Source organism: Liolophura sinensis, chromosome 7 (assembly GCF_032854445.1).
Source record: "Liolophura sinensis isolate JHLJ2023 chromosome 7, CUHK_Ljap_v2, whole genome shotgun sequence".
NCBI lineage: Eukaryota > Metazoa > Mollusca > Polyplacophora > Chitonida > Chitonidae > Liolophura > Liolophura sinensis.
Genome location: NC_088301.1, coordinates 20,661,958 through 20,688,050, shown reverse-complemented (window position 1 = coordinate 20,688,050; position 26,093 = coordinate 20,661,958). Strand labels below are relative to the sequence as shown.

At 39.2% G+C, this 26,093-nt stretch overlaps 1 protein-coding gene across 1 annotated transcript; it reads left to right on the top strand.

Moving 5' to 3' along the window:
- The first annotated feature begins 55 nt into the window (after positions 1-55).
- LOC135470723 (mitogen-activated protein kinase kinase kinase 1-like) lies at positions 56-24,838 on the top strand. Its single transcript, XM_064749759.1, is given in 23 exon segments — positions 56-634; positions 1,792-1,918; positions 3,308-3,358; positions 3,900-4,040; positions 5,005-5,229; positions 5,859-5,975; positions 7,216-7,361; positions 8,219-8,340; positions 8,956-9,046; positions 9,410-9,560; positions 10,140-10,382; positions 11,352-11,473; positions 11,980-12,071; positions 12,417-13,847; positions 14,236-14,415; positions 15,338-15,478; positions 15,481-15,518; positions 17,121-17,222; positions 17,224-17,284; positions 18,410-18,541; positions 20,145-20,287; positions 21,082-21,213; positions 24,569-24,838. Coding segments are annotated over 23 exon segments (4,491 nt in total). The 5' UTR covers positions 56-290; the 3' UTR covers positions 24,728-24,838.
- Positions 24,839-26,093: the final 1,255 nt, after the last annotated feature.

Here is a 26,093-nt window from a genome sequence, read left to right as displayed (position 1 = left end):
ACACTAGGCAAGGTACCAGTGTCGCTTCCCTGTCTGCATTTCGCGGGAATAAAAATGGAGGTTCGTTTCGAGAAAGTCGGGTTGATTTCATTGTCCCTCAAGTAGGTCGAGATTTGTTTTGGCACGGACACCAGTTCTGCCTTAAAGCTACAGGCAGTCATATTGTCGTAAGTCCAATCAGTCCTACGAGGTGTGATTTCAGCCGACTTAAATGGGATCTGAAAGCAGAGCAAGCCAGACATTTCGAGCTGAAACTTCAGTGAAAGTCGTGCCTGTGTTTTGTTGTTGACATGGCGAATCATGAAGCTGACCTGCAAAATGCTGACGTGACTTCAAGCATGGGCGAAGGGAGTGAGCAGCAGGAGGGGGTCGTTCAGGACCAGGGGGACACGGGGCATCACAACAAACGGGGAAAATGTGACGCAGACCCGAAGGAAGGTCAAATGAGCGCTGAACTGAATGCTTGTGAACTGCCTGTTCAGAATGGAGTTGGAGGGGTCAAGGAGAGCTACCAGGGACCCCATCGCTGGAGAGAGAGGCTACGGCCAGTCAGGAGAAGTGACGGGAGGCGGCTCACCGGCATCAGGGACAGCGACGGCTCAGCCAATGTGGAGAGATCAGAAAGCTTTGACAGGTATAAAATAACAGCTGAGTTTAATCCAGCAACTTGCTATCCCCTCGGCTAGATATTGCAGATTGAGAAAATGTCAGGAGCACATGTAGGATGCATTTTGGAGATTCTAAGTGCAGATGGGGAAATACCCAGCGTTTTGTGAATCATTGCCACTTCACTTTCATAGTGCATCTTACAGCTGTTTTAATCCATAAGCTATCCTTGAACCACAGGTGACAGATTCGTCCAAATGCTATTTATGCCTAATGTATATAACAAGGTACCTAACTTAAGAAAAGGAGAGAAAATTTTACATAACTGGAAGGTAAACCTCGGGAAAATAGTCATATCTCAACCAAACAATATTTGTCCGAAAGCTGACACATTAAATTTACAATGGTGTATGAGTCGACAAACCAACATGCCTTCACTTGGCTACACAAAGTTGTAAACATGTAAGTTTATAGGTTTTTGTATTTCAGTGGACAAATCTGATAACAGGAAAAAGATCATCAAGCGACAGTTTTGGCTTGATTTCTTAGTGATGACAGCTGCTTGAGCCACCATATTTACACAATCGACCAATTGAAATGTTCTTTTAATAAAACGGTTTGAAATACTGTGATCCGTTAAGGTATACAGAAGTTATGCGGCTTTCTCTGGTTTTTACTACATAAGCACAGTTCATCTTGCCGCCATCAATTTAATCTGTAAGGACAATAAAAGCTTCACTCTGATTAATTGCTGATTTGTTTGCGACCAATGAGAGGGAAGCGTTTATCACTTTTGTTCAAGCCAAGCAACCAATACAGACTCAGTTGTAAAAAATACAACTGTGTGCTGTGATATTCGGTTGAGATGTCATATAGAGGGGTTGCTTGACTTACTTCTGGTAGCCATAAAGGAGTCTTGTAGCTATAGCAGCCCATGTTAACAGGACTCCAATATGTCATGTGCAACTCCTCTGTTTGTCTACTTATATTGCTTACGGTACAGGACACACAAGTGATCCGGGCTGTATGGTACTATCTTCAGACTTATCTTGAAGACAAAATGGAAAATGAGCACTTGGGTTCAAATTGAAGTTCATGAAAGCTTCCTGAACCCTGGGGCTGGATTGACACGAAGATGTGCTGACATACTGGTATATTTAACATCTTTTCTTCATTCTCTTCCAGACCATGGAAGGATGGACGAAAACTAAACAGGGACGACAGAATTGATGACAACAAAATCAGAGAGAGACTGAAATCCATGCCAGGATGGAAGAAGGACTGGACTTCACGCAAACATAATGGACCCATGGTACAGTGAATATATGTAGCTGGAATGCATATATTGACTTCAGTTTTCTGCTGAATAGTTAAACCTGAGTTTGTTTTTCTTTCTTCCTAGAGGATGATTAATTTCAGAAACGTCAAATGTGATTTTTGGCGAAATTTACTAAGATTAAACCTATGCATGTCTTTAGTGAGAGAAAATACTCATGGAATATTTACTTAGGTCATCATTCAAAATAGATTTGTTTGGCTGACTCAGCTTATCCTCCAAAAAAGGGCCCTAGTCGAAGATTTGTGCTTTTCATTCTCTCAATGTTAAATTCTGTATCTCTGTAACAATTCTGTATCTCTTTAACAATTCTGTATCTCTTTCATAAAAAGGAAATTCCTAATGACAAACCCTATTTGTCTGATAGGTATAATAAGTCACTTTCGCATTTCAGATGGCAGCCATTTTTTTAATAGAAATATTGCGAGATCTTGCAGTACTCGCTGGATGCTGTTTTTCACTGGACAGCCTATGCTTTAAAGCGCTACTTTGGTGTGAAACATCTGTGTCTTTAAAGCAAGGTGAATTGATAAAGACTGAGATCGTCTGAATTGCTTTCCTATATTGTGAAAATACTGCAGTGAATTAAAACCGATATTGTACGTTTCGTCAGAGTACACAGAAACAAAATATTTCTGTCCCTTCGACTTTGCCTGGTGTGACGTTACCCACGAACACATGACATCATCAATCGCTGATGTATATCCAAACATGACGGTGCCCTTTCAAACGCTCTTGACATCATCCCAGCATAAATGCCTTATTCAGTGTCTGATTCGACATCATACAGGGAATATTATCAAGTCATATCAGGAAAATTTTACGGACACAGCCGAAGATTTTGTTTTTCAAGGAAACTGCAGTTATATGGGTTAAATAGTGTTACTCATCAAAATCATATTGAAACATAGTGTTAGGCTTAATCAGTAGGATTTCTTTCATATCACTGTAATATTTCTGTGCAATTTGTATCCTGGCCAGAGTGGCACTTTAACATAGTAGCGGCATGCTTACTGCATTAAATATCTGTTTTATTGAAATTCTGCATTGGAAAAGCATGCCCCCATTGACAGTAACTGATAGTAAAAACAATGGAGAAACTGACAATACCAAGTAGAAACTGTTATTTCGAAATGCTGCCATTTTTTTGGTCGTGTAAGTCAGCTGTAACTTCAAACCTCAAAGGTCAGTGTTGAAGCGCTAATTTGACCATGACTGCCCTGTCCTGACGAATGTAGTAGCGCACATCCTCAAATGCAGATATGGCTTATAGGGCTGTGTTACCTCTAGCAAAGAATTTCTTTACGGCTGCCTTATATGATGTAGATGCCTGGCATTGAGTGCTATATGCTGTTCTCTTCTTAGGTGGTTAAACATGCACCAAACTCAGGAAATGCCCCACCTGCTAACTCACAGGTATGTCATCAAGGTGGCTGTAGGTAGGTGGTGTTTATTTAGTCATAACAGGTTAAACTAGAAGCCGTGATAATTGTTGGATTCATGTACCTGACAAAGGGCAGTGGTTTCCTCAGGGCCCTGCCCAGCGTATTCCGTTCATAAACATGTAGTATCATGTCCAGTAAACTTATTGTACTTATCTGTACTAGTATTTTTTCATAGTGTTTCACAAGCAGACTCTCATTGTTAAAAATATTTATGAGTACAGTGTTAAACCCTATTCACGAACATATAAAAATATAGGGGCCATTCATCATTATGTTCAGAACTAGCCTGTAAGGTCAATTTGTAATTGGCAATCATTAAAACCTCAGTGTTCCATCATTAGGTAGAAGGTATTTTTGTTTTGTTGTATGCTTTATCATCCAATAACAAGTGGATTTGAGATCAATTTTTTTTAAAAAGGAAAACACTAAACAAGTTGTTTGCAATGCTAAAAGTTGTGGTGTACATGTCAGAGCTAGTAAAATCACTGATTCATTAATGAATTGTCATTCAGGCTGCATCCAGCAACATTCCAGTCCGCCTGCACAAAAGACGTCACTTATCCCCACATGCCGAGTCTGCCTTCACAAGAAATGTGGTAAACAACCCTGTCTCATACAGTGGCTCAAGGAGGAAACTCTCCCCCCACAATTCAGTATGTCAGTTTTATCTTCCAAATAGAATTGTGTGAAATTATTGGTTTTCATTCAGCATTTGTGTGTTGTGTTGATCCACCAATAAGCTTAGCAAAATTCAAAAACATAGATATTCCGAAGAAAATGACAATTTGCATATCTAAATGAGCATAAGTGTCGTCCATGACTAACTTTCTCATGTTTCCTGATTCTGAGGGTTCTATTGATTTTAGTAAGGTGTTTTGAGGTTTGCTTGGAACATAGGTTGATATTCCACTGGAAAATTTTAAATTTCAACACCAAAAATAATATTTTGTGACATTTATTTGCCTCCAAAAATACACTTTTGTGAGTGAAATTTAAGATCATTTAGGGTATTTTATTTTTCAATATTTTGGCGAAATTTTATTTTTCATCTTCACTTATCCTGAAGATGACCTATAAAATTTTGTAGGAATATTGAAACATTTTTGAGATTTTGAGATATCATTTTATTTGATGAAAATTTGCATGTGTCCAACTTGACTATATTCTATATTCTGTTCTTGAACTGCCTTTTTTAACAAGCCTGTTGGATTTAATCCTCAAGCTGTAACTTAAGTTAAATATTCTTGGATTAAATTCAAAAAAGTAAAAAACATGAAACTTAACAATTATAGAGAGACAAAACCTGTGATTTTGGCAAAAATTCCATATTCCTTACTCAAATGAAATTTTCTGTATTTACCAAGAAAAGCTCAAATTATTGCCTTCAGTAAATATCAGATTCAAACCTTGTGACCTGCGTTATCAATTTTAAGAATTTTATCGTTGTTTGAATGATAACACATGCACAGACAAGGCTAATGTTTTGTGAAAGGTAATTGCTTGGACTGTTGTGAAATAATAGCAAAAACGTGATTGGTTTTTTTGCCAAATGTCGCTTGTATAATCTCATTAATGATTGAAACATTAATAATAGTAACTTGTATATGCTATGTTTAGTTCCAGTTTCGACAGCCAGGTCTTTCCGCTGGATTTTACTCTGGTCGACGCACACCTTCTCCAAACACTCTGCACGATCCCAGCACACAGAGCGAGTTGACCAACAAACGCATTGCCAAGGTGCTGCGTGCTCGACTCTACCTGCTCCAGCAGATGGGACCAAACTCCTTCATGATTGGTGGAGATTCTCCGGAGCATAAATATAAAGTTATCATTGGTCCACAGGTAATCCAGTGTGTCATGTGCAAATATTACAAAAACATGTAATTTATCCCTTATGTATTGTAGATCAGTAAATGGCAGTAATTTTGTGGCAAAAAAATGCACTTTAAAGACAAATGTCAAGAAGTTTTATTACTTTTTCCATCCTATCTTGTAAGCAAACCTTTCTAGGATCAGTAGAACTAGCAGAATCGGGCAAAATATGTAACTTTACCATGGGTGAAGTTTTAGGCCATTACCATACTTGTGTTGCTTTCTATGGATTTTAAAAAAAAAAAAAATAGTTATTCTTGTAACAGATCATATAAAACACTGAGTGTTTATTTCCAAACTTCAGATTCAGGTGTCTTCATATTATACAAGAGTTACTGTTTCACCATTTCGTGTAATTAATTTTTAATTTCGGAACTTTTTATTGGTCAGCTGCACTGTATATTTTCATACAGGCACAAAGTGAATACATCAACTGAAGATTGATAGTCCAAAAAATGCAGGTTAAGTGTACCCAATAGAATGGTTTTATTACATGTACATGTATTCTATTTCAGTTTACTTTTTTCCAATGCAAGCAACGAAGCGCTGATATTTTGAGAGAAAGTAATAGTCTGTTGTATATAATATCCATGTTGTAGTCTTGCTCATGTGGACGAGGCCCTCACTGCGCTCACTTGTTGTTCGTCATGCTGAGAGTGTTCCAAGTGAGCGAAACTGACTCCTGCCTTTGGGCAAAAACATTAAAAAACTTTGAGGTGAGGGTGCAACTAATTAATTTTATTTTGTTTTCCCGTATTGTGTATTTTCTGTCACCAGCACATCTGCCTGATGCATTCTTCTGCCGTTGTGGCACATTGCCCTTGTCCATAGCAGTCGCATACTTATTTACCCTATTTATTTGATTGAAATTTTACTCTTCATTCAAAAATGTTTCACTTAATGGGCAAAACCTGTTAGAAAGCCACAGCCATCTGCATGTTGTTAGCAGACCTTCCCACGTATGCCAGGAGAGGAGGCTGACATGAACTGGACTTGAACTCCCAGCAATTGTGTTGTTAAGACGTCCTTGGGTAATTGTGCTGCGCTAACACCTCAGCAGTATTCTAGGTTAGAATCTTCAGTAAGGTTAAGTCAACAGTTTTTAAAACTCATACTTTGTTTTTCGGCATTCATGCTTAAGGGGTGGTGTCATGTCTGGCGTCATTGTTTATAACATTTCTGTAATGGGGGAGGGGGGCATAATGAAAAGTCAATGTCAGTGGCTTTGTGAACGAGAGAAAAGAAATTTTATCAAGTCAAAATGATGCTCTCACAGAGCTTTTAAGTCTGTGAATGAATATGAATTAAAAACAAACTTCATATGGTTAAACCACCACCGTTGTAGTTGTAACTTATCTGGAGTAGTTTGGTTCCTAACAGTGTGAGAGCACCATAGAAAGTGGCAGTTTTACCCTGCCTGCATGCTGTATTAATACTATACATAGATAGCCTGTCATGATTTGGCTCATTTTGTTTGGAAAGTAAATCAAAACACTGAGTACTCGTCAGTCGAGTCTGAATGAGTGAGTGAGTGCTTGGGGTTTAACTTCGCACTTAATTTTTCAGTCATATGATGACGAAGGAATCCTTAGAGTCCTTGTTGCAGGACGGATTTGAAACACCTTACTGAAGGCAAATAAGCCCGCCCGCCCGCCCGAGCCATTATACTGAGACGGATCAACCAGTCATTGCGCTATCCCCTTCATGCAGAACACCAAGCGAGGAAGTTACAACTTCCTCTTTTAAGGTCTTAGGTGTGACTTGACCCAGGATTGACACTGAATCTACCAGTCCTGAAGCGGACACTCTACCAACTGTGCTATCAGAGACGGTCAATCAGTCAAGTTTGAAACAAGTAACATAGTTAAATGTGGAATATGTAAGCCTAGGTAAAGTGTCATGCTAACAGAACCTTTGAATCAAAAATGCTAACTAGACTAGCTATTTCTGTTTCAGGTGGAAGCTTTATTTGGCATGTATCACAACAAGCGTTCACTGCGATTGGCTGCTCGTCACCAACAGAAGAAAACAAAAGAGTCGCTGCCTGAGACACACGATAGTAGTTCTGATGAACCTACAACTCCTACAGAGGGAGATACCGGGTAAATATTACAACTCATTGTATTACTCAACTCACATATTGGACGTGTATATGTAGTACAGTTCTGGTCATTCTTTTAAGTAGCTGGTAACTGCCTTGTGATGAACCCTCAGGTTCAGAGCTGAACTCTTGGCTATAGTGGCATTGATAAATGTAGATCCAGGGTTCAGTCATGAATCAAGTCATGTCTCAGACTTAAATATCAGTAATCTTGGCACTAACTCGCTTTGCATTTAGTAGAAGACTAATAGACCAAATACCAGTCAACTCGGTATAATACGACTGAGTGGGATGCCATGTCTGGTGTCTTCAGCATTGTGTTTCAGTGAGGCAGCACTGTAGGTACCGTAGCTCTTCAACCTTTTCAGCCACCTCTGCTGCTAATGTTTTGAAACATTTGGAGAGAATCAGAGAATTACTTATCACAGTTTTGTGAAGCTTGCATCCTTGGTGACACAAACAGATCATTTTGAGGGTTATTTTCATAGTAATTGTATGCGTAAATTCCACTCAAAAAAGTGTTCTGGAGGTTGAAAAGGTTGAAGATTTGCAGTATATCTGTATAAGGCCCAGTCTGTTACAAGGGCACATGGGAACTATACTCTTAGCAGTCATAAAGAAGTTCATTCTGGCCTAATTGTGATGTTTGCATATTATGACTTTGCTGTGAGTTCATAAACCCTTTTGGTATGTCTGGAGATTTGTTTACTGTACGCAGGTAGCATATAATAATGTCACTGCCTAGATATGCCATGCATTGTGGAATTCAAAGTGTGGTAAAAGTTAAATATTTAAACACCGTTAAATATAGTGCTAACACTGTCACATACATGAATACACTGGTGAGCATCATTGTAGGAGCAGTAAAGATGAGGAAGACACCTGCCCAATCTGTCTCTTGGAGATGCTGGAGGGAGAAAGCTTGCTCAAGTGTGAAAATGGCTGTCAAAACAGGCTTCATCATCATTGTATTACCATCTGTAAGTATTCCAAGTCATGTCACAGTGGATGTCATCACTGTATTACCATCTGTAAGTCACTCAGTCCTGCCATAGCCGGTGTCGTCACTGTGTTACATCACTGTATTATCATCTGTAAGTCACTCAAGTCATGTCATAGCAGGTGGCGTCACTGTGTTACATCACTGTTTGGCCATCTGTAAGTCACTCAAGCCATGTCACAGTGGATGCCATAGCTGTATTATCATCTGTGTGTCACTCAAGTCATCTCATAGCAGATGTCATCACTGCATAACCATCTGTAAGTCACTCAGTCTTGCCATAGCTGGTGTCATCACTCATGTCATGCCACAGTGGATGTCATCACTGTATTACCATCGGTAAGTCACTAAAGTCATGTCACAGTGGATGTCATCACTGTATTACCATGTGTAAGTCACTCAGTCTTGCCATAGCTGGTGTCATCACTGTGTTACATCAGTGTACTATCATCTGTAAGTCACTCAAGTCATGTCATAGTAGATGGTTTTGAGGCAATATACTATTATTGGATGTGTCACATGGCTGTCAGTTTGTCAGGGTTTGGGGCTTTCTGCTGCTATTAGATGTGTCACATATTTGTTGTGTACTTTTCAGGGTTTGAGGAGTGTCGCAGACAGGGAGAGACCCTTAACTGTCCTCTGTGCAGGGCCGAGTGGAAGGGTACCTCAAATGACAACAACAACACGTATGGCAAACTTTAATTGATAAATTATAATATAAGTGATAACAATTTTTACGAAGCCCTGAAACAGATGTATAAAGTGGTGCATTTATCTTCATGAATCTTTTGAACATGTTCATTTTACTTCATGTTATCACATCATGCCAATTTCAGGGCTTCACAGATAGATTAATTTTGTCAGCCCGCACACAATAATGCCCTCAAAATTTGTTTGAATAAACATCTTTCAAACATGCGAAAAGTTGAAGAATTACAGTAGGTATGTTTTTTACCTGTGCAGCTGAATTTTCCTAGGGCGATTTCCTTCCTTGTATGTATGCCTTGACTATAAAGACCGTGATAAACACTGCTGTCTGTTGTTATCAGGACTGAAACAATTGAAAATGGGGAGCCCCTTATAGCCCCTCCTAACACTCGTGCCTCGTCCCCCACTCCTGAGCCTCATGAAGACACCAGGCTTCCTCATGCTGAACCCATTCCTCAAGAGTACATGAGCACTGCTGAGCCATGGATCCAGGTAAGTGTGGCTTAATGAAGTATTCATGTAACAGTGATAAAAATTGGCTGGTTTACACTTCAGTGAAAGGACAACTAGAAACTGTTTCTATAACTACCTTTTGTTATGTAATAAAAATACAGTGAAATTCTGAAATAACTTGGTAGCTTTTTTTAATAACTGAAATTGCCATTAATGTCACAAATTTTATTTCCATTAGAAACACAAGCAGTTGACACATTTATGTAAACAAGTGGCACCAAAGAACTACCAAATAAATAAATTAGTGTACATGAATATAAAGCAGCTCAGTAGGCATCAAAAGGACTTCTTTCCATGTGTAAATAGAAGTAAATGTATTTATTTATTTATTTGATTAGTGTTTTGTGTCGTACCCTAAATTATTTCACCTATATTATGCAGCTAGCACAATGGTGGAAGGCTATAGGAATGCTACCATCATCCGCTGGTTGCTGCGGTGATTTTACTTGGATGGCATCCATCTTTGTCCAAATGTTCCATGAAGCCTATTATCTAGAGTCCAATAAACATATATAAATTTCTAACAAAGATTTATACAAAACTTTGGAAATGTTTCAGGTGTTAGGAGAGGAGTTGGTGGCGTGTCTGTTTTCTCGTAACTGGTCTATCCGTGAGACAGCATTAAGACACCTGAGTCGTGAGGTGGTGGCGACCCTACTACGAGGGATGGGGGAGGGCAGGTCAGGTGTGATGGTCTCACCTGTCCGTCAGTCAGCCACTCATCAGATGCTGAACACCTGCTGCAGTATTCTGGCCTTCATGTGTGCTGACCCCGTCTACAAAGTCTTTGTGGCTTGTCTGGTACGATAAACATATGTGTTGTTGTTTGTTACAAGTACAGATAAACATCTACACTGTTACAAGCACACATAAACATCCACACTGTTACAAGCACACATAAACATCCACACTCTTACAAGCATACATAAACATCTACACTCTTACAGGCGCACAAACATCTACAGTGTTACAAGCACACATAAACATCTACACTGTTACAAGCACACATAAACATCTACACTGTTACAAGTACACAAACATCTACACTGTTACAAGTGCAGAAAAACTTGTACACTGCTATAAGCACAGATAAATATCTACACTGTTACAAGTACAGATAAACATCTACACTGTTACAAGCACACAAACATCTTCACTGTTATAAGCACAGATATATATCTACACTGTTACAAGCACAGATAAACATCTACACTGTTACAAGCACAGATAACATCTACACTGTTACAAGCACAGATAACATCTACTCTTTTACAAGCACAGATAAACATCTACACTGTCACAAGCACACATAAACATCTACACAGATGAATATCTACACTGTTACAAGCACAGATAAACATTTACATCGTTACAAGTACAGATAAACATCTACAGTTTTACAAGCATTCATAAACATCCACAGTGTTACAAGGACACATAAACATTTACACTGTTACAAGCACATAAAACAGCTACACTGTTACAAGCACACATAAACATCTACACTGTTACAAGCACACATAAACATCTACACTGTTACAAGCACACATTAACCTTGGAAGCACATTCTGAGTTTAAGTCGGTTAATTAAACCAAAAGCAAACATATAACAATAAAAACTTAAAAATGTAACAGTAATCCTGCCGTCAAATTCAACTTCTTGTACATCTACTTATGTAGAAATACTCATCATTACTGTGATAAGCTGAAATTGGTTAGTATGGGCATCATTGCAGTTATCATCAGTGTGATGTAATTTCTTTGTGACAGCGTACGTTGAGAACAATGATGTCATATACACCGTGTCGTGGAGTACAGCAGAGGCAGCGTCTTCAGGCCTTGCTGAAACCAATCATCGACACCATCGTGCTTAAGTGTACTGACGGAAATCGGTAGGTCAAACATTGATACCATTGTACTCCAGTGTACTGCTGGAATCTGGGTAGTTTATATACATTACTGATACCATTCTGATTTCTTCTTAAAAAAGCATACTTTTAACACTTGAATTCATGGGTGTAAGGTTAAGAGCTAGCGATTCAGGTGCTCTGTTGATGATTCAATGACCGTGGTATTTGGCAAAGTTGAACTTGCTTAGAGTTCAGCCAAGTTTGTGCTGGCTTCCTCTTTGGTCGTACGTGGGATGGTCTCCCAGCAATCTGCGGATAGTTGTGGGTTTCCCCATGGACTCTGGCCGGTTTCCTCCATCCATATTGCTGGCTGCCGTCTTATAAGTGAAATATTCTTGAGTATGGCGTAAAACAGCAATCAAATAAATAAATAAATAAATGCTGATAGAAACCAGTAAATTAAATCCATCTTAGTACTTGCGTGTATTTGTTAAAACAAAAACAATCCAGTTTAAAGATACTTACATGAGCTTTCCCTATCATTTCAGGCGGACCAGTCAGCTGTCCATCTCCACCATTGTCGAGCTGGCCAAAGGTCAAGCAGGGGAGTTAGCAGTGGGCAGGGAGATTGTCAATCCAGGTGAGGTACTCTTCATTACCCATGGTTTACACAAGTGCGTCTTAGGCCAGTCCTGGCTGGGAGAGGCAAGTCATTACTTGTGCCCACCTTGTTCAAATTAAGGCGAGTGATATGTTGTTCACCTTAAAATAGTAATGTTTAGGTCTTCAATTTTTGGGACATTTTGTGTGCTTTTTTTAGCCAATAGTGCTCTGTTTGGCCAATAGTTCATGAAATGAACTACATAATACATATCTCTTCTTTTCAAATAAAAAACTCAGAGCTAAATCTACGCATGTAGATGTAGAAGTCATATTGTAATAATGTAGACTGGTAATTAGAAATTTTGTTATGTTATTTGTCCAGGCATCCATGGACTAGGTGGGCTGAAGTTTGTGATTCAGTGTGTAACAGAGGCCTACCTTCCAGACTCGATTCAGTGGCAATGGTTGCTTGGTCGGATGTGCATACTTGAAAGACTTTTCGAGGAGTTTTCGGAGCAGTTCGTGTTTCAGGGAGTTGCCCTGGATGAAGATGATGATGATGCTGACTTGGACGTTTCCATGCAAATGGATCCTGGTCGACCCCCAGGGTACCACTTCATCATCGCTGTGTCTCAGTTCACTATCAAGGCAGTAGGGTATTCCCACACCCGTGTGGCCAAACTCGCTCGTAGACTTTTCCTGGTGGCTGCACACTATGCTGCGCATGACCCCAGCGCCACAACTGAACTGGAAACAATGTTAGCCAATACAGAGGCTAGGTTGGCCCCAGCCATGAGGAGGAAATTCAGAAAGATAGTTCAGGACAACAGAGTTTCGCATGCCGCTGAGGAGCTTGATTTCCCGTCCGACCTGAGCGAGTCAGATAGTATTTGTGTTTCCGTCCCATCTCCCAGTATTTCCCCGGTGTCTACACCACGATGTAACTCGCCCGAATCCGTTAAACTGGTAAACGTGCCACAGGAGGATGGTCAGAGTGAAGCCAGTTGCTCAGGGAATGTCGCACCAGCAGTGCCCCCTAACACCCCACGACACGTGAGGCGGGCACGCCCTGAACCTGAGGGTAGCTCCGACATTGTTGACAGTCTAAACACGAGTGATCGAAGCGAGCCCCGTGAAGATGCACACGAAGAGGGAAGATCAGAGGTGATTTCTGCGGAGACTGGAGCTCATACACTGACCACTCCCCTGGTCCAATCTGTGATTAACATTAGTGCGGAGGATGTCATTGGACTGGCTCAAATGGAAGCCGTTGTGGACATTGCCGAAGACATCACTGCTTCACATTCCACTGCTGAGGAGGTTTACTCACCCCCGAGCCCTCCGCAAAGCTTGCACATCAAGCCATCTTCCCCAGGAGAGGAATTACCCTGGCAGGGGGAAGTCACTCCTGCCTCTACCCCAAGATCTAGAACCTCCAGTCTCAGGGACAGCCTTAGTACAGATGGAGTTGTCTCCCTTTGTGACGCAGAAACAATTCACCCATCTGAATCCTCACATAGACAGGCTCCAGTTTGTCGCTGCAGCGCGGGGCTTAGTCCTTCAGTGGTGACAACTACAAAATTACGGCGTAGTGTGTCTGACACACAGACTCCGACAGGGTCACGTAGGCGTGATGGTGCGGTCGCACCTGAGGGCAATCCCCACCCTAAACCACGATACAGCCGCTCAGTTATGCTAACAGAGGATCTGGACTTTCGCTTTTCTCCTCCTCCATCTGACCAACCGGTATGCTTCAAAACAGAAGTAGCCACACCGTCCCCCAAACATTCCCCGAGTACCACGGCCGACCAAGGTAAGGATGACCAGAGTAGTCGTTGATAAAAAATTACATCGTCGTTCATTTTGTGTGAAATGTTTAAGTTCATATGTGGCAAATATGTTTTCTTTTTTTGGATCAAAAAGGCTTTTAATGTTAAGTGAATGAGTAATTATGGTTTAGCGCCCCATTGACATTATTGCAGGACATATCTTAAAGAAAATTGTGCTGACCAAATACACTGTAATTCAAACTTTAACAAAATACTTCTATTTTTTCCAGTTTCTTTTCAATAGCTCCTTTAGTGTTTAACCAACAATTCATACAGGTGTAAAAGCCTAAACACATAGCCTTATATGCCTCATGTCCATGTTGTCTTTCTTCTGTCTGTAATTACGTTATATGTGTGAAATTTTGATGACAGCCTCCTCTGACCCTGAGTGCAAGTGTAAAGAAGAAGTGGAGTTAGAAGAGGCTCTGGCACTGGCTAAGGCATTAGACGTGTCCAGTAAGCAGGACCCGAACACCAGTAGTGCCAGGCTTGACCCCTACAGGACAGAGAGGAGGTTATCACCATCCGTATTCAGCCAGAGGTTTGTGCATCGTTAGAATAATGGTTTTTCTCGAGATTTTATATTTTGGTTTCAACATCATTTCAACCATATGATTCCTTGTGCACTAGGCTGGTCTAACCTGTGGAGATAGTTATATTGCTGCTCAGTGGAATGCCATGCTGAAGATCCCAGACATGACACCCTACCTACTTGCACATACCAGTACTTGACCTACCTCATTATTCTAATCACCAAGCGACTGAAGTAGATGTATCAATATTACAGAACAATTATTGTAATTCAAGGCAATATACAGTCAACAGTGCTCTCTCTTGTTGCCTTGCATGAAATGTTTTCCGGTACAGTGTGCAAGTACTGGCAGGAGGTGGGTAACTCCTGCATCCCTGAAATGAAAAATTTTTGAGTGTAACATTGAAGTACGTTTTCAAAAAAAAAATTCAATATATGAAGCTTTAGATGCATGTATTTTTACATGTGGATGAGTACTATTTTTGAGACAGGAAGAGCCCCAAATTAGGACAAGTCTGTATCGGCACATAATTATTAAATAGCTGCATTATTTTACACCAATCATCAATCACACTAGGGCTGCAAGCTTTAGTCGTCGCATTTGAAATTTGACACAAAAATTTAAGGTATAGGTAGTAAAAGTGTAATTTTTTTTTTTTATGAACGGGGCTGAAATATGTACAGAGAAAATTCTCAGTGTCATCGAACGACGCAACAGTAATGTCATGTTGCTAATGCCAGTGTGCAATTTAAAAGGTTGCTAATGATCGCCACCACGTCAAAATATAGGCAAACATGGAAAGTGGTCTAATGATACTGAATGTGATCTCAAGATTACTCCAAGGTGAAGCGATCACTGGTTTGTCCTTTTATTTAAACTTTGAAGCTTTTCCAGGAACAACCTGATGTGTTAATTGTTTTTTCAATTACTTCTTTTTCCAGGGAAAAGATCAGGTGATGGTTTAACCTCTGACCTTGACAATCCAGGCACTTCAAGGGAGGAGCCTAAACTATACTTTGAGAACATTCATTGGGTGAAGGGGTTGCTGTTAGGAACAGGGGCCTACAGTACATGTTACCAGGCCGTGATGTTCAGACTGGTGTGATCATGGCTGTCAAACAGGTGTGGAAGAAAAGTAGTACCTCGTAAACAAGGGGCTGTAGCAGTACTTTGGTGGGGTGATATTTATACTCTTTCAACTTTTATAAAATAAATCTCCCCTTGATAGTTACCATCTCCAAAGCAGGAATGTTTATTCCAGATCAGGTTTAAATCACCAATAGACGAAACTTTCTTGGCTTAACCTTTTTAACCCACAAAATTTTGAAAGCAATATTCAACGTCAAGCGAGCAAAGGGCTGTCGTCACATGGGAATTGATCTTATACAAATCACCATGGAAAAATCAAATGTTCTCCTGATAATGATAACCATGTTTTTTAAATGTAAATTAAATGCAACTTAAAGTATATGTTCTGACATAATTCTATGTTTTCATGTTTTTATGTGTCTAAATAGTTTGGTGACCTGTGTACATTTTCGGGGCTGAAAACTATTTTGCCACTGTTGGATTAGCCTAGAGTTAGAAAAACTGTTGTGACAAAAGCCTGGGTAATTATTCCTCTTGAGTGACACAGGCCCTGGCAGGGCTTGAAATGGAGGCCTACGAATGGCAAAAAGTATGCTGAAGATGTGGCACAGCAGGTGTGTTAAGAACCTTGCCTGCGAAAAAAAAAAATAATAATAATAAAATGCCCAACATGAGCTGTCAGTGTATGGACAACTGTAAGTTCTGCTCTCTGATTTCTGCCTGGCTGATAAAGCTGTCATGAATTTATTATTCACCGAAAATGCAGTGAACACTGTTTGCGACCGTTGCAAACAATGGAGAGATGTAGTGAGATATAACTCTGTGCTGAAAGCTACTTAATAACAAAATGATTGGCTTCGCTGGTGTGCACTTGTATTGCGTTATGCACTTCTGTTGTTTGCGTCAACTGAAAGCAAAACCAATGCGTTAATGGAAAAGCATGTCTCCAATTACTGTCAAATTGTCCATCATGCAATCCTGGGATTTGGGTTGGCTGAATGTTCTTAATACATAGCGGTAGAAAGGCATTAAGAGGCGCAATTCTCTTGTGTTGAAAGAAAATTTCAAAGTGCATGATCAAAGGCACAAGAAATGTGATGAAATGACTCATTCTAAATTGAGCCTCACAGAAAGTTAGAGTATCTTGAACAAAATCGGATACTGTGAAGGAAAGGGAATTCTTCTTCAGGTCATCGTCATTTTGTTTGATGTATTTATTAAATTCTCGTGGCCTCCGTGGCTCAGTCGGTTAGCGCGCCAGCGCAGCGTAATGACCCATGAGCCTCTCACCAATGCGGTCGCTGTGAGTTCAAGTCCAGCTCATGCTGGCTTCCTCTCCGGCCGTAAGTGGGAAGGTCTTCCAGCAACCTGCGGATGGTCATGGGTTTCCGCCGGGCTCTGCCCGGTTTCCACCCACCATAATGCTGGCCGCCGTCGTATAAGTGAAATATTCTTGAGTACGGCGTAAAACACCAATCAAATAAATAAATAAATATTAAATTCTCTCCTAAATTGGCAGACCATTTTAAAAATTGCAGGTCATCTGCTATTTGGCCTGTGAAATTCTGACTTGCAAGAAACTTCTTAAAGTTCTAAAGTGTATTTTATTGGTCTTTATTATTTTCGTGCCTGCAGATTTCGTTTTGTCGGAATTCGCCGTCTGAGCAGGAGAAGGTGATAGAGGCGATCACAGAGGAGATCCACATGATGTCTCGTCTGAACCACCCTAACATCGTGGCGCATTCTGGGCGCCACAAAACAGGGCTGTCATTTCAATATGTTTGTAGAGTGGATGGCTGGTAGGAACAACCTCTGCAAAAAAAAAAAAAATTTCTGTATAAATACATCTTGCCAAAAATTTTTCAAGTGGCACATTTTGCTTGACTATCCACCTACATGTATTCACAATATTTTGTGAAGTTTAATTAATTTCTGATTAGAAAAACATCGTTGTTGCTGTCAAAAATATCATTTTAAGCCCATTATGTGTTTTTTAAAGTGCATATTCACATACCAAACTTTAGGTAGTATAAATACAGTAGTTGGAACTACCAAAGAGAATAATAATGGCTTCCGACAGAGATTATTAAGCCTTTCACGGTTTAGGTCACAAGTTCATAACTAGTTCCTCCTGTTTTAGCTAGACTTTTAATGTGCCGTAAGCTATTTAGCTTGCTTGTACAGACGGAGCTTTCTTCACACCTTAAGGATTGGTGTCAAATAGCTGTTAAAGGATTGTAAATGTAAAGGATGGCACTGCATGTATTGAGTTCAGGTTTGCACACATGGGAAGCATAGTAACAGGAGGGGGGTGTTCTGGAGTTAATGATTTATTTGTTTGGTCTTTCAAGCTGTACTCAAGAATATTTCACTTATACAACGGCAGCCAGCGTTATGGTGGAAGAAAACTAGGCAGAGCCTGGGTTAAACCCATGACCATCAGCAGGTTGCTTGCAGACTTTCCCACGTACTCTATAGTTAATGCCTAGCATGCATATTTTTTCCTGCACATTACAATATTCAGGTTGATTGTGTATTTGAATTAATGTCGAGGTAAATCTCAAGGGTTGTAAGTGGAAAAGTATTGCATTGTACCTTTGTAAATGTGTGATATCTATGAGTATAACTGTCATGATGTAACCTTGGATGTTGCTGAATCTTGTAGAAGTTTCAACATTTTTAATAATGAAAGGAATCAAAATAAACTCTACATATTTAGATGTATAATGTACATGTATCTTTCAAACATTAAAGCTTTTAATACAGAACTGCAGTCTGTAATTTTAGAATTCTATATTATGTCCATTTTCAACATCAGCTTATGCCAAGAAGCATTTCAGTTGATACATGATACAATTTTTCTTTGATCAGATGACATCTCTCTTGTCCTGACAATAAATCCTGCATGCGTTCATGTGTTGTAGGTGGGTCAATAGCCTTCCTGCTGGATCAGTACGGAGCTTTCTCGGAGCCTGTTATCATCAGTTACATACAGCAGGTCCTGAGAGGGCTGGCTTATCTCCATGACAACCATATCCTACATCGGGACCTAAAAGGTATGTCTGGGCAATAGCCCTAAATCGTGATTAAGTTATTGATTGTTTGTTGCTGTTGGTGAAAGGGCACGTTCACTCGTCTTTGCTACTGTATCTGGCATTTTCCAAATGCCTAATGGAGACAGATTTTAGAGTTACACTTACCTCACCTTTGCAGAGGCTGATTTTTACCTGTAATTTCATGCAAACAGCGAAATTTAAACATGTTATTTCGTGAAAAGCGCACGTATGATACAGACAAGATCTCAAATAAAAATGGCCCCTCCAAATCTTGAAGGTACCTTACATGAGGATAACTCACGTGGATATAAAGTTGTTATTTTTTACATTAAGAGATCCCTCTCCGGCCGTAAGTGGGAAGGTCTGTCAGCAACTTGCGGATGGTTATGGGTTTCCCCCGGGCTCTGCCAGGTTTTGTCCCGACATAATGCTGGCCCCATCACTTTATAAGTGAAATATTTTTGAGTATGGTGTAAAACACCAATCAAATAAATAAATAAATAAATGAAGAGGTCTAAATAACTCACAAATATAATTGAATTGAATATTGAGTCAAGATCTGATTGACATCAGATTCTTTTTTTAGCTGTTGTAAATATTAAAACCACATGTCATTTATTAATTTATTTATTTGATTGGTGTTTTATGCCGTACTCAAAAATATTTCACTTATAAGACGGCATCCAGCATTATGGTGGGAGGAAACCGGGCAGAGCCTAGGGGAAAGCCACGACCATCTGCCGGTTGCTGACAGACCTTCCCACTTACGGCCGCAGAGGAAGCCAGCATGAACGCCATGTCATATTTAAATTTTGTGGTTTAATTTCCTTTTGAACCCGCAGAAGATTGTGGGTTTCCCCTGGGCTCTGCCTATCCTCCCGCCATAATGTTGTAGAAGTGAACTATACTTGAGTATGGCATAAAACACCAATTAAAAATTAAATGAATAAATGAATTTTCATGTGCATTTATATTATTGTGACATCAGTATTCCTTCAGAAAGGATAGAAAATAGACCACCATCCAGCCCTCAAGGCACTGACCAAATAGGTTGCTTGTTTTGGCTTGTACTTCTATGATTCTTCAACCTTTTCGCTTATTTGGAAGGTGTTAATTCGAGCAAATGCTTAGGATACTATTTTGTGTAGATTGATAAAGTTATACTTTTTGTGAAGCCCTGACATGGGCCCGTCCAACCAATGTAGTTTTGTCTCTAAAATCAAATTAAAAAGATACATAAATGGCGCTGAAATTTGCTGTTTCAAAAAGATTGAGGAATTAGAGTACTCTTTTCCTCGACATAAACCCCATCACTGTTGCATTATGGGAAAATTCTTAAATGTAGTGGTACGACATTAAACCCCCAAGCATACTTACAGATGTAGCTAGGAACTCCAATTAAATATATACAATAAAAATCTTGTTAATCAGTCAGGCCAAACTGTATAATGTTTTTCACCTGTTTTATGTATTCTAGATTATTTACCCATTTTGATGGCTGATAAGCTGCACAGTGCATTGGTGTATGTGTCATAGCAATTGTCAAACAATCCCCAAGATTCTGATCTGTAAATGACATGTACTCTCAACTGTATTGTTTCAGGAGCCAATCTTTTGGCAGATAGTACAGGTCAAAGGTTACGTATTGGAGATTTTGGTGCAGCAGCGAGGCTGGCATCACGATCAACAGGGGCAGGAGAATTCCAGGGACAGCTGCTGGGGACGATAGCCTTCATGGCACCAGAGGTACTTGTAGAAACCTCTTGAACAACAGTTGTTGCGGTTCAGCAAATACAGAAAATAAAGTAATGGAACATTCACCTCTGTTCAAGCCTATACCCATCCTTGAACTATGCTGCCTTCCACTTTCCAGGGATGAGGCTGTGAAAACCTCGGAGACACTTGTAATGTAAATGGCGTTTCCAGGCCTTCAAAAAGCATGAATTAACATTTTTTAATTTCTGTTTTTTTTTTCCAGTTCTTTTATTATTTATCTTATTTCTTCGTTGTTTGACTTTGAAAAGCCTTGACATTGAGATCTAGCTTGACACACATTGTGAGCTAATCTATAAACAGACCACAGAAGTGACCTGAACTAACATATGTACATGTAGCATGCTAGCATTCTCGCAAGAAATACATTTCCAGTATTTTTAAATTGCTCAATGCAATTGAGTGTGGTTATGTGAAAATTCAGCCAATAAAGTTGTATAATTGTTAAATATTTCTTCAAATTTCTTGGAAAAGGTGTATTTTGTGCCTCGAAAAAGGCGAAAATGAGGTTACCAGCTATAAAGCACCCTGGTGAATGAAATTGATACATTGTATTTGTCCTCATTATAAATGTTATCTCTTTTTTTGTAACATTGTTTTCCTGTGCTATTTTGCTCTATGACATCTTAGTGAAAATCATCCTTAAATGATTGACTTGTTTCGTACGTGTTTAAATATATACCTTTGTGGTTGTTTATGAGATAAACATAGCGTAGTAACCATAACTTGTCAGAAATGTTAAACACCATGTGATATTGCTTAAACAGGTTTTAAGGGGAGAGAACTACGGACGTTCCTGTGATGTTTGGAGTGTGGGATGCGTCATGATTGAAATGGCTACCAGAAAACCTCCATGGAATGCCACTGATGTCACCAATCATCTCAAGTTAATATTTAAAGTAAGTCAGTATGCCTCAGTGTATTTTTCTGATAACATTTTTTCAGTTGATTGAAGTTTTACACTGTATTTATACGAGATTGGCCAGCATTATGATGGGAGGTAACCTGCCCTGATAAGATTACCTTACTTTACACTCAGCTTAAGCACTTTTTGGCCTGATGTCAGTATAATGGGAACAGGCAGTATACCAAAACTTCTTGTTTTTAGCATAAAACACCAGTAAAAAAATTATTACATTATCGGGCGTATTTTTAGATCCAATTTGACTGAAGTCTGATCTAGTTACTCTACCCCAACTTGTCATTTACAAGAATAACACCTAGTCTCATGTAGTCAGACCACTGTTCATGAAATCAGATTTTTGCTTGATTTTTTGGGGAAGTGAAGTCACCTCTTTATTCTCTTTATTCCATTAATTCACGCACCGTGTGTCGTAAAACAAGGCATCTGATAAGTACTTAAGAACTTACCTGTCCACTGAAAAATTGTTTTTGTGTTTTGTGGTTTTGTTTTTGTATTATAAACCAAACCTCACGATACTGGTTATAGTACAATGTAAATTTTTTTTTTTTTTCGCAAATTAGGAAAGAAATTCAGACTGTCTCAAACTTTATCAGTTTTTAAGAAACAGAGTTTTTTGGCATTGAAGTAACTGTTTAAATGTTGGAATCAAAATTATCATTTCAAGGTCTTTGTGAGCTTTCAAAAATGCACGTTGACATTCCACACTGTAGGTGAAAAACAGTAAATAAATAAATCAAATCATTAGTCCACTGAGATACACTGAGCAGTTATGCTGTGAAAACTGTTTTACCTGCTTTCTGTGACAGTCACGAGGATGGTTCTTGTTGTTTTTATTTTTGGGTAAACATATAGTATCTTTACCTACTAAACTTATGTATGCACCATATGTCACGTTGGGCCGGGAGTTGTATTTGCTGTGTATTTTAATATGACATTGAGGTACATATACTGTTTGTACTCTTCAACTTTTCCGTATGCTTTTAAGGTGTTTATTTAAGCATAATCTGAAAGCATTATTTTGTGTAGTTTGTGAAATTACCCTTCTTATGAAGCCCAGAAATTGGCCAATCCAACCCATGTAGTTTTGTCTCCAAATTCAACTTAAAAATGTGTATAAATTGCATTGTAGATTGTTCTTTCACATGCGGAAAGTTTGATGAATTAGGTTACGTGTAAATTTGTGTCCTACAGGTGTATACACATGCTATGTGGAAAGGCCTGTGGAAGAACAGTTTCATTGTAAACAGACTGAGTTACTAGTGATAAATAACAATATTTTTTGGGGTCTATGGATGAGAATCGCCAGAGGCACATTATAGATGCACGAAAAATTGTGAAGAAATTGCCGGAAGTTGTTTCACCCAAATACGCCGTGTCAGTGCGCTTAGCAAAATAGGAAGTGTGTTCATGAATACGCAAATGTTTCAACAGGTCAAAAAAAAATTACCAGTGGCATTAGGCAAGTTACCATAGAATGAAATAATACTGCAACCCCTGCTAGCAAAACCAAATAAAAAGGTAAAGTTGTCAGTGAGTGAGTTATTAGTGCAAGCCCAGTACCCTACAGGTTAAGGTGTTAACAGACCCTTAGCCAGGATTTATGAAAGGCATCGGGGACGAGTGTCTAGTCACTTGTAAAGTTGTAAAATTAATGCCATTAGAATCGTGTTTTTTCTAAAAAAAAACTTAAAAAATAAAAAATCCATTTCTTGAATAGTTTTGACTGGTATGCTTGAGGAGTACTTTGTATAAAGATTTTCTTATCCTGTAAGATTGTATAAATCTTCAAGGCAGAGGGCTGACTTGAAAGTTGTCATTGTTGTTGCACTGACAGTTGTATTCGTCCGGTTGGTTAAAAAAGATGGAATAGACTTTTTCTGTGGGACAAGTCTTTCATGGGTGGACTGACACTTCCTCTCCAGCTGACCCTAACTGGCAATGTCTAATGTTGAGATTGTTGTGCAAACTTGTTGATACATTGGCTGTGCATTATATACGCTCGATTGGCTGAGTGTTAGATTTTGTCGTTACTCTTCAATATTTGGAGGGAAAAAATGGTCCTGCAATCGGAAGCTTTGTTCAATGAATACAATATGGCCGATGAAAGTATTTACAGCAGAAAAGGAAAGCATATGAAATAAAGTGTCTTTTAGAGGCAGGGCACACTGCAATGTGACTTCTCAGAGGCATGGCGGACCTCCAGATAGGCATGGCGCTGAGCCACGTGATAAATGTAACTACAAGAATCTCTATACCGTTATGTCTATGTAGTCCTTTACCTGTATGCACGTGTATGTCTTTCGATTTTCTCAACCCCCTTCACACAGTCAACTTCACACTTTCCAGGTGTATTGCTGGGGACCCAATGTAGTGAATTGTTAAGTATCTTCAAAAATGTGTACTGGAGTAAGCTTACCCAGTACCCCCTCTTTTGGAAAAGTATAGAGTATTGCACTACCTCTGAAAATTATCTGTAGCACTGCTTGGCCCCTTGGGTTACTGCCCAATAGTTGATCTTCCTAATTGCGTGAATGCCAACAAACTTATTATGCAAAGTTTTAGTGGTCCGTTGAAGAAGTTATCTATTATGGAATGAGCTGTTAGTAATTGTTTACTATATGTGATGAACATTTGGATATAATCCTGAAAAGATTGAAAAAAAAAAGGTTGACAGATTGTACATTTATTTTATGCTTCCTTGCCATATGTGTACTGTTGGTCTGCCAGCAATGGATGGTTGTGGGTTTCCCCCAGGCTCTGCCCGGTTTCCTCCCACCAAAAAGCTGGCCGCCTTTGTATAAGTGAAATACTCTTGAATACGGTGTAAAACACCAATCAAATAAATAAGTATTTGTACTTTTGAGATACAACTATACAATATAAGGACTAAAACATGTATTACGATATGTTGGCTTGATCTGTTGCCACATACGGTAGTGGTACAAATAATAAAGATTTTCATGCTCACACTAACTGAAATGGTAACGACTGAGTTGCAAAAAAAGAATTACAGGCAATTGTGTACAATCTAACAGTATATGATAATATGATGTTCTGGTCCAATGCATTCTGTTTAAAGTCCTGTCATATTGAGGTGGGGCCTGGTCCTCCATTACAGACAGAATAACTGATAGGCCCTTTGTGGGCGGAACAGACGAATGAATTGTACTAGAAGACAAGTGATCATTAGTTACCAGAAAAATAAAAATAGAAGAAGAGCAATAAACCCATTTCACAGCCCTTGGTCTCTAGCTATATTATTATATTGTATGTTACATGCCTTGTTTGGCTCTCACAGTGAACACATCTTTGGTTCTTTTACTCCGCAGATAGCCACGTGTGACCAACCTCCACCCATCCCGCCCAACATGTCCCCGCCAGTAAAGGACGTGATGCTGCGGTGTTTGGAGCTGAACAGGACAGAGCGGCCCTCGGCCAAGGAACTCCTACTCCATCCCCTCTTCACCCAGTACCAGGCCCCCAGGTGACTGCCAGACTATTGTCACAATGACGACGAAGATGACGATGACAACAACAACGACAGCATCACATATCACTCAAACTGCCTTACAAAACACATTTTATATATATATATATATATATATATATACATTATGTGTGTGTTCTTGTTAATCTGTGAATGACAGATTACGCTGTTCATGGTGCAATCTGCAGGTTAACTACTTTGTATGCACTTTGTCTGCATGTGTCTGCACTGTAACAGGTTCATACTCATGCAAGCTCTATTTTTGTATTGGCATTTCAATCCAGATTTTCAGGGTCAATATTTTTTCATCACATTCATAAAAGGAAGAATTTTTTTTTTTACAATCCAAATGATGTTTAATATTGCCACAGTAATTGATATAGCACAATGATGATGAATGGAACCTGATAATATATGGGTTTTTTTTTTGGTATTTCAACACATTTATGCTTCAACATGTCATTGGGTATTAACAGAAGATAGGTGTCAAGGAGGGAATGAGGCCACATCAAAACTATTCTGTATTTGTATATTTATTATTGAATGGTTTGTGGGATAAGCCCTTTCTGTTGAAACACCAAAATGCAGCACTGGAATATGTTTTTCAAAGCAGCTAGTTGTCGTGTCACAAGTAACATTTATGCTTCTTCGCCTTATATGACGAACTATACCTTCATTATGACTATGGCTAGGGGTTTTCTAATTTTAGGCAGACCCACAGCTGAGAGAAACCATGTGTTGTAACATGCGACTTATGTGCTCTTCCTTCTGGGAAGTGGCACAGGTATACAAAGGGCATCAGAGTAACCTACTTAATACTCTGCCAGGTTTCCTCCCACCATAATACTGGCCGCCGTCATATGAGTGAAATATTCTTGAGTCGGCGTAAAACACCAGTCGAATAAATAAATAAATTACTTAATAAAGAGAGTTGTTTAGACTTTCATCACCTGGCTGAGCTGTAGTCTCGTTATGAGGGCATCAAAGGGTTGACTTTATTGGTTAATTTTACAAAGACATTGATGTTGAAAACATCATATGCTCAGGTTTATGTGTTGTCATTTTGTAACATTTCACAAGCAAGGGTTCCAAATCAGTTACAGAAGTCAAGAGAACATTTCCTTCAATAAATGGGAATGTTAGAAGCAATATTTCCTTTCTGCACTATAATTGCAGTGCCGCAACACCTGTTCTTCAGATGTTTTATCTAGATTGAAATGCAATTCTCACACAGTAAAAGTATTTTTTACAGGACAGCTTTAACATAAGCCTGTGTCGAGTAACCAAGAAATCCCGAGCTTTGGAAAAAAAATTATTCCAAGCTATATACTTGTATGCATGTTAAAAATGAGACATGTACTTGCACA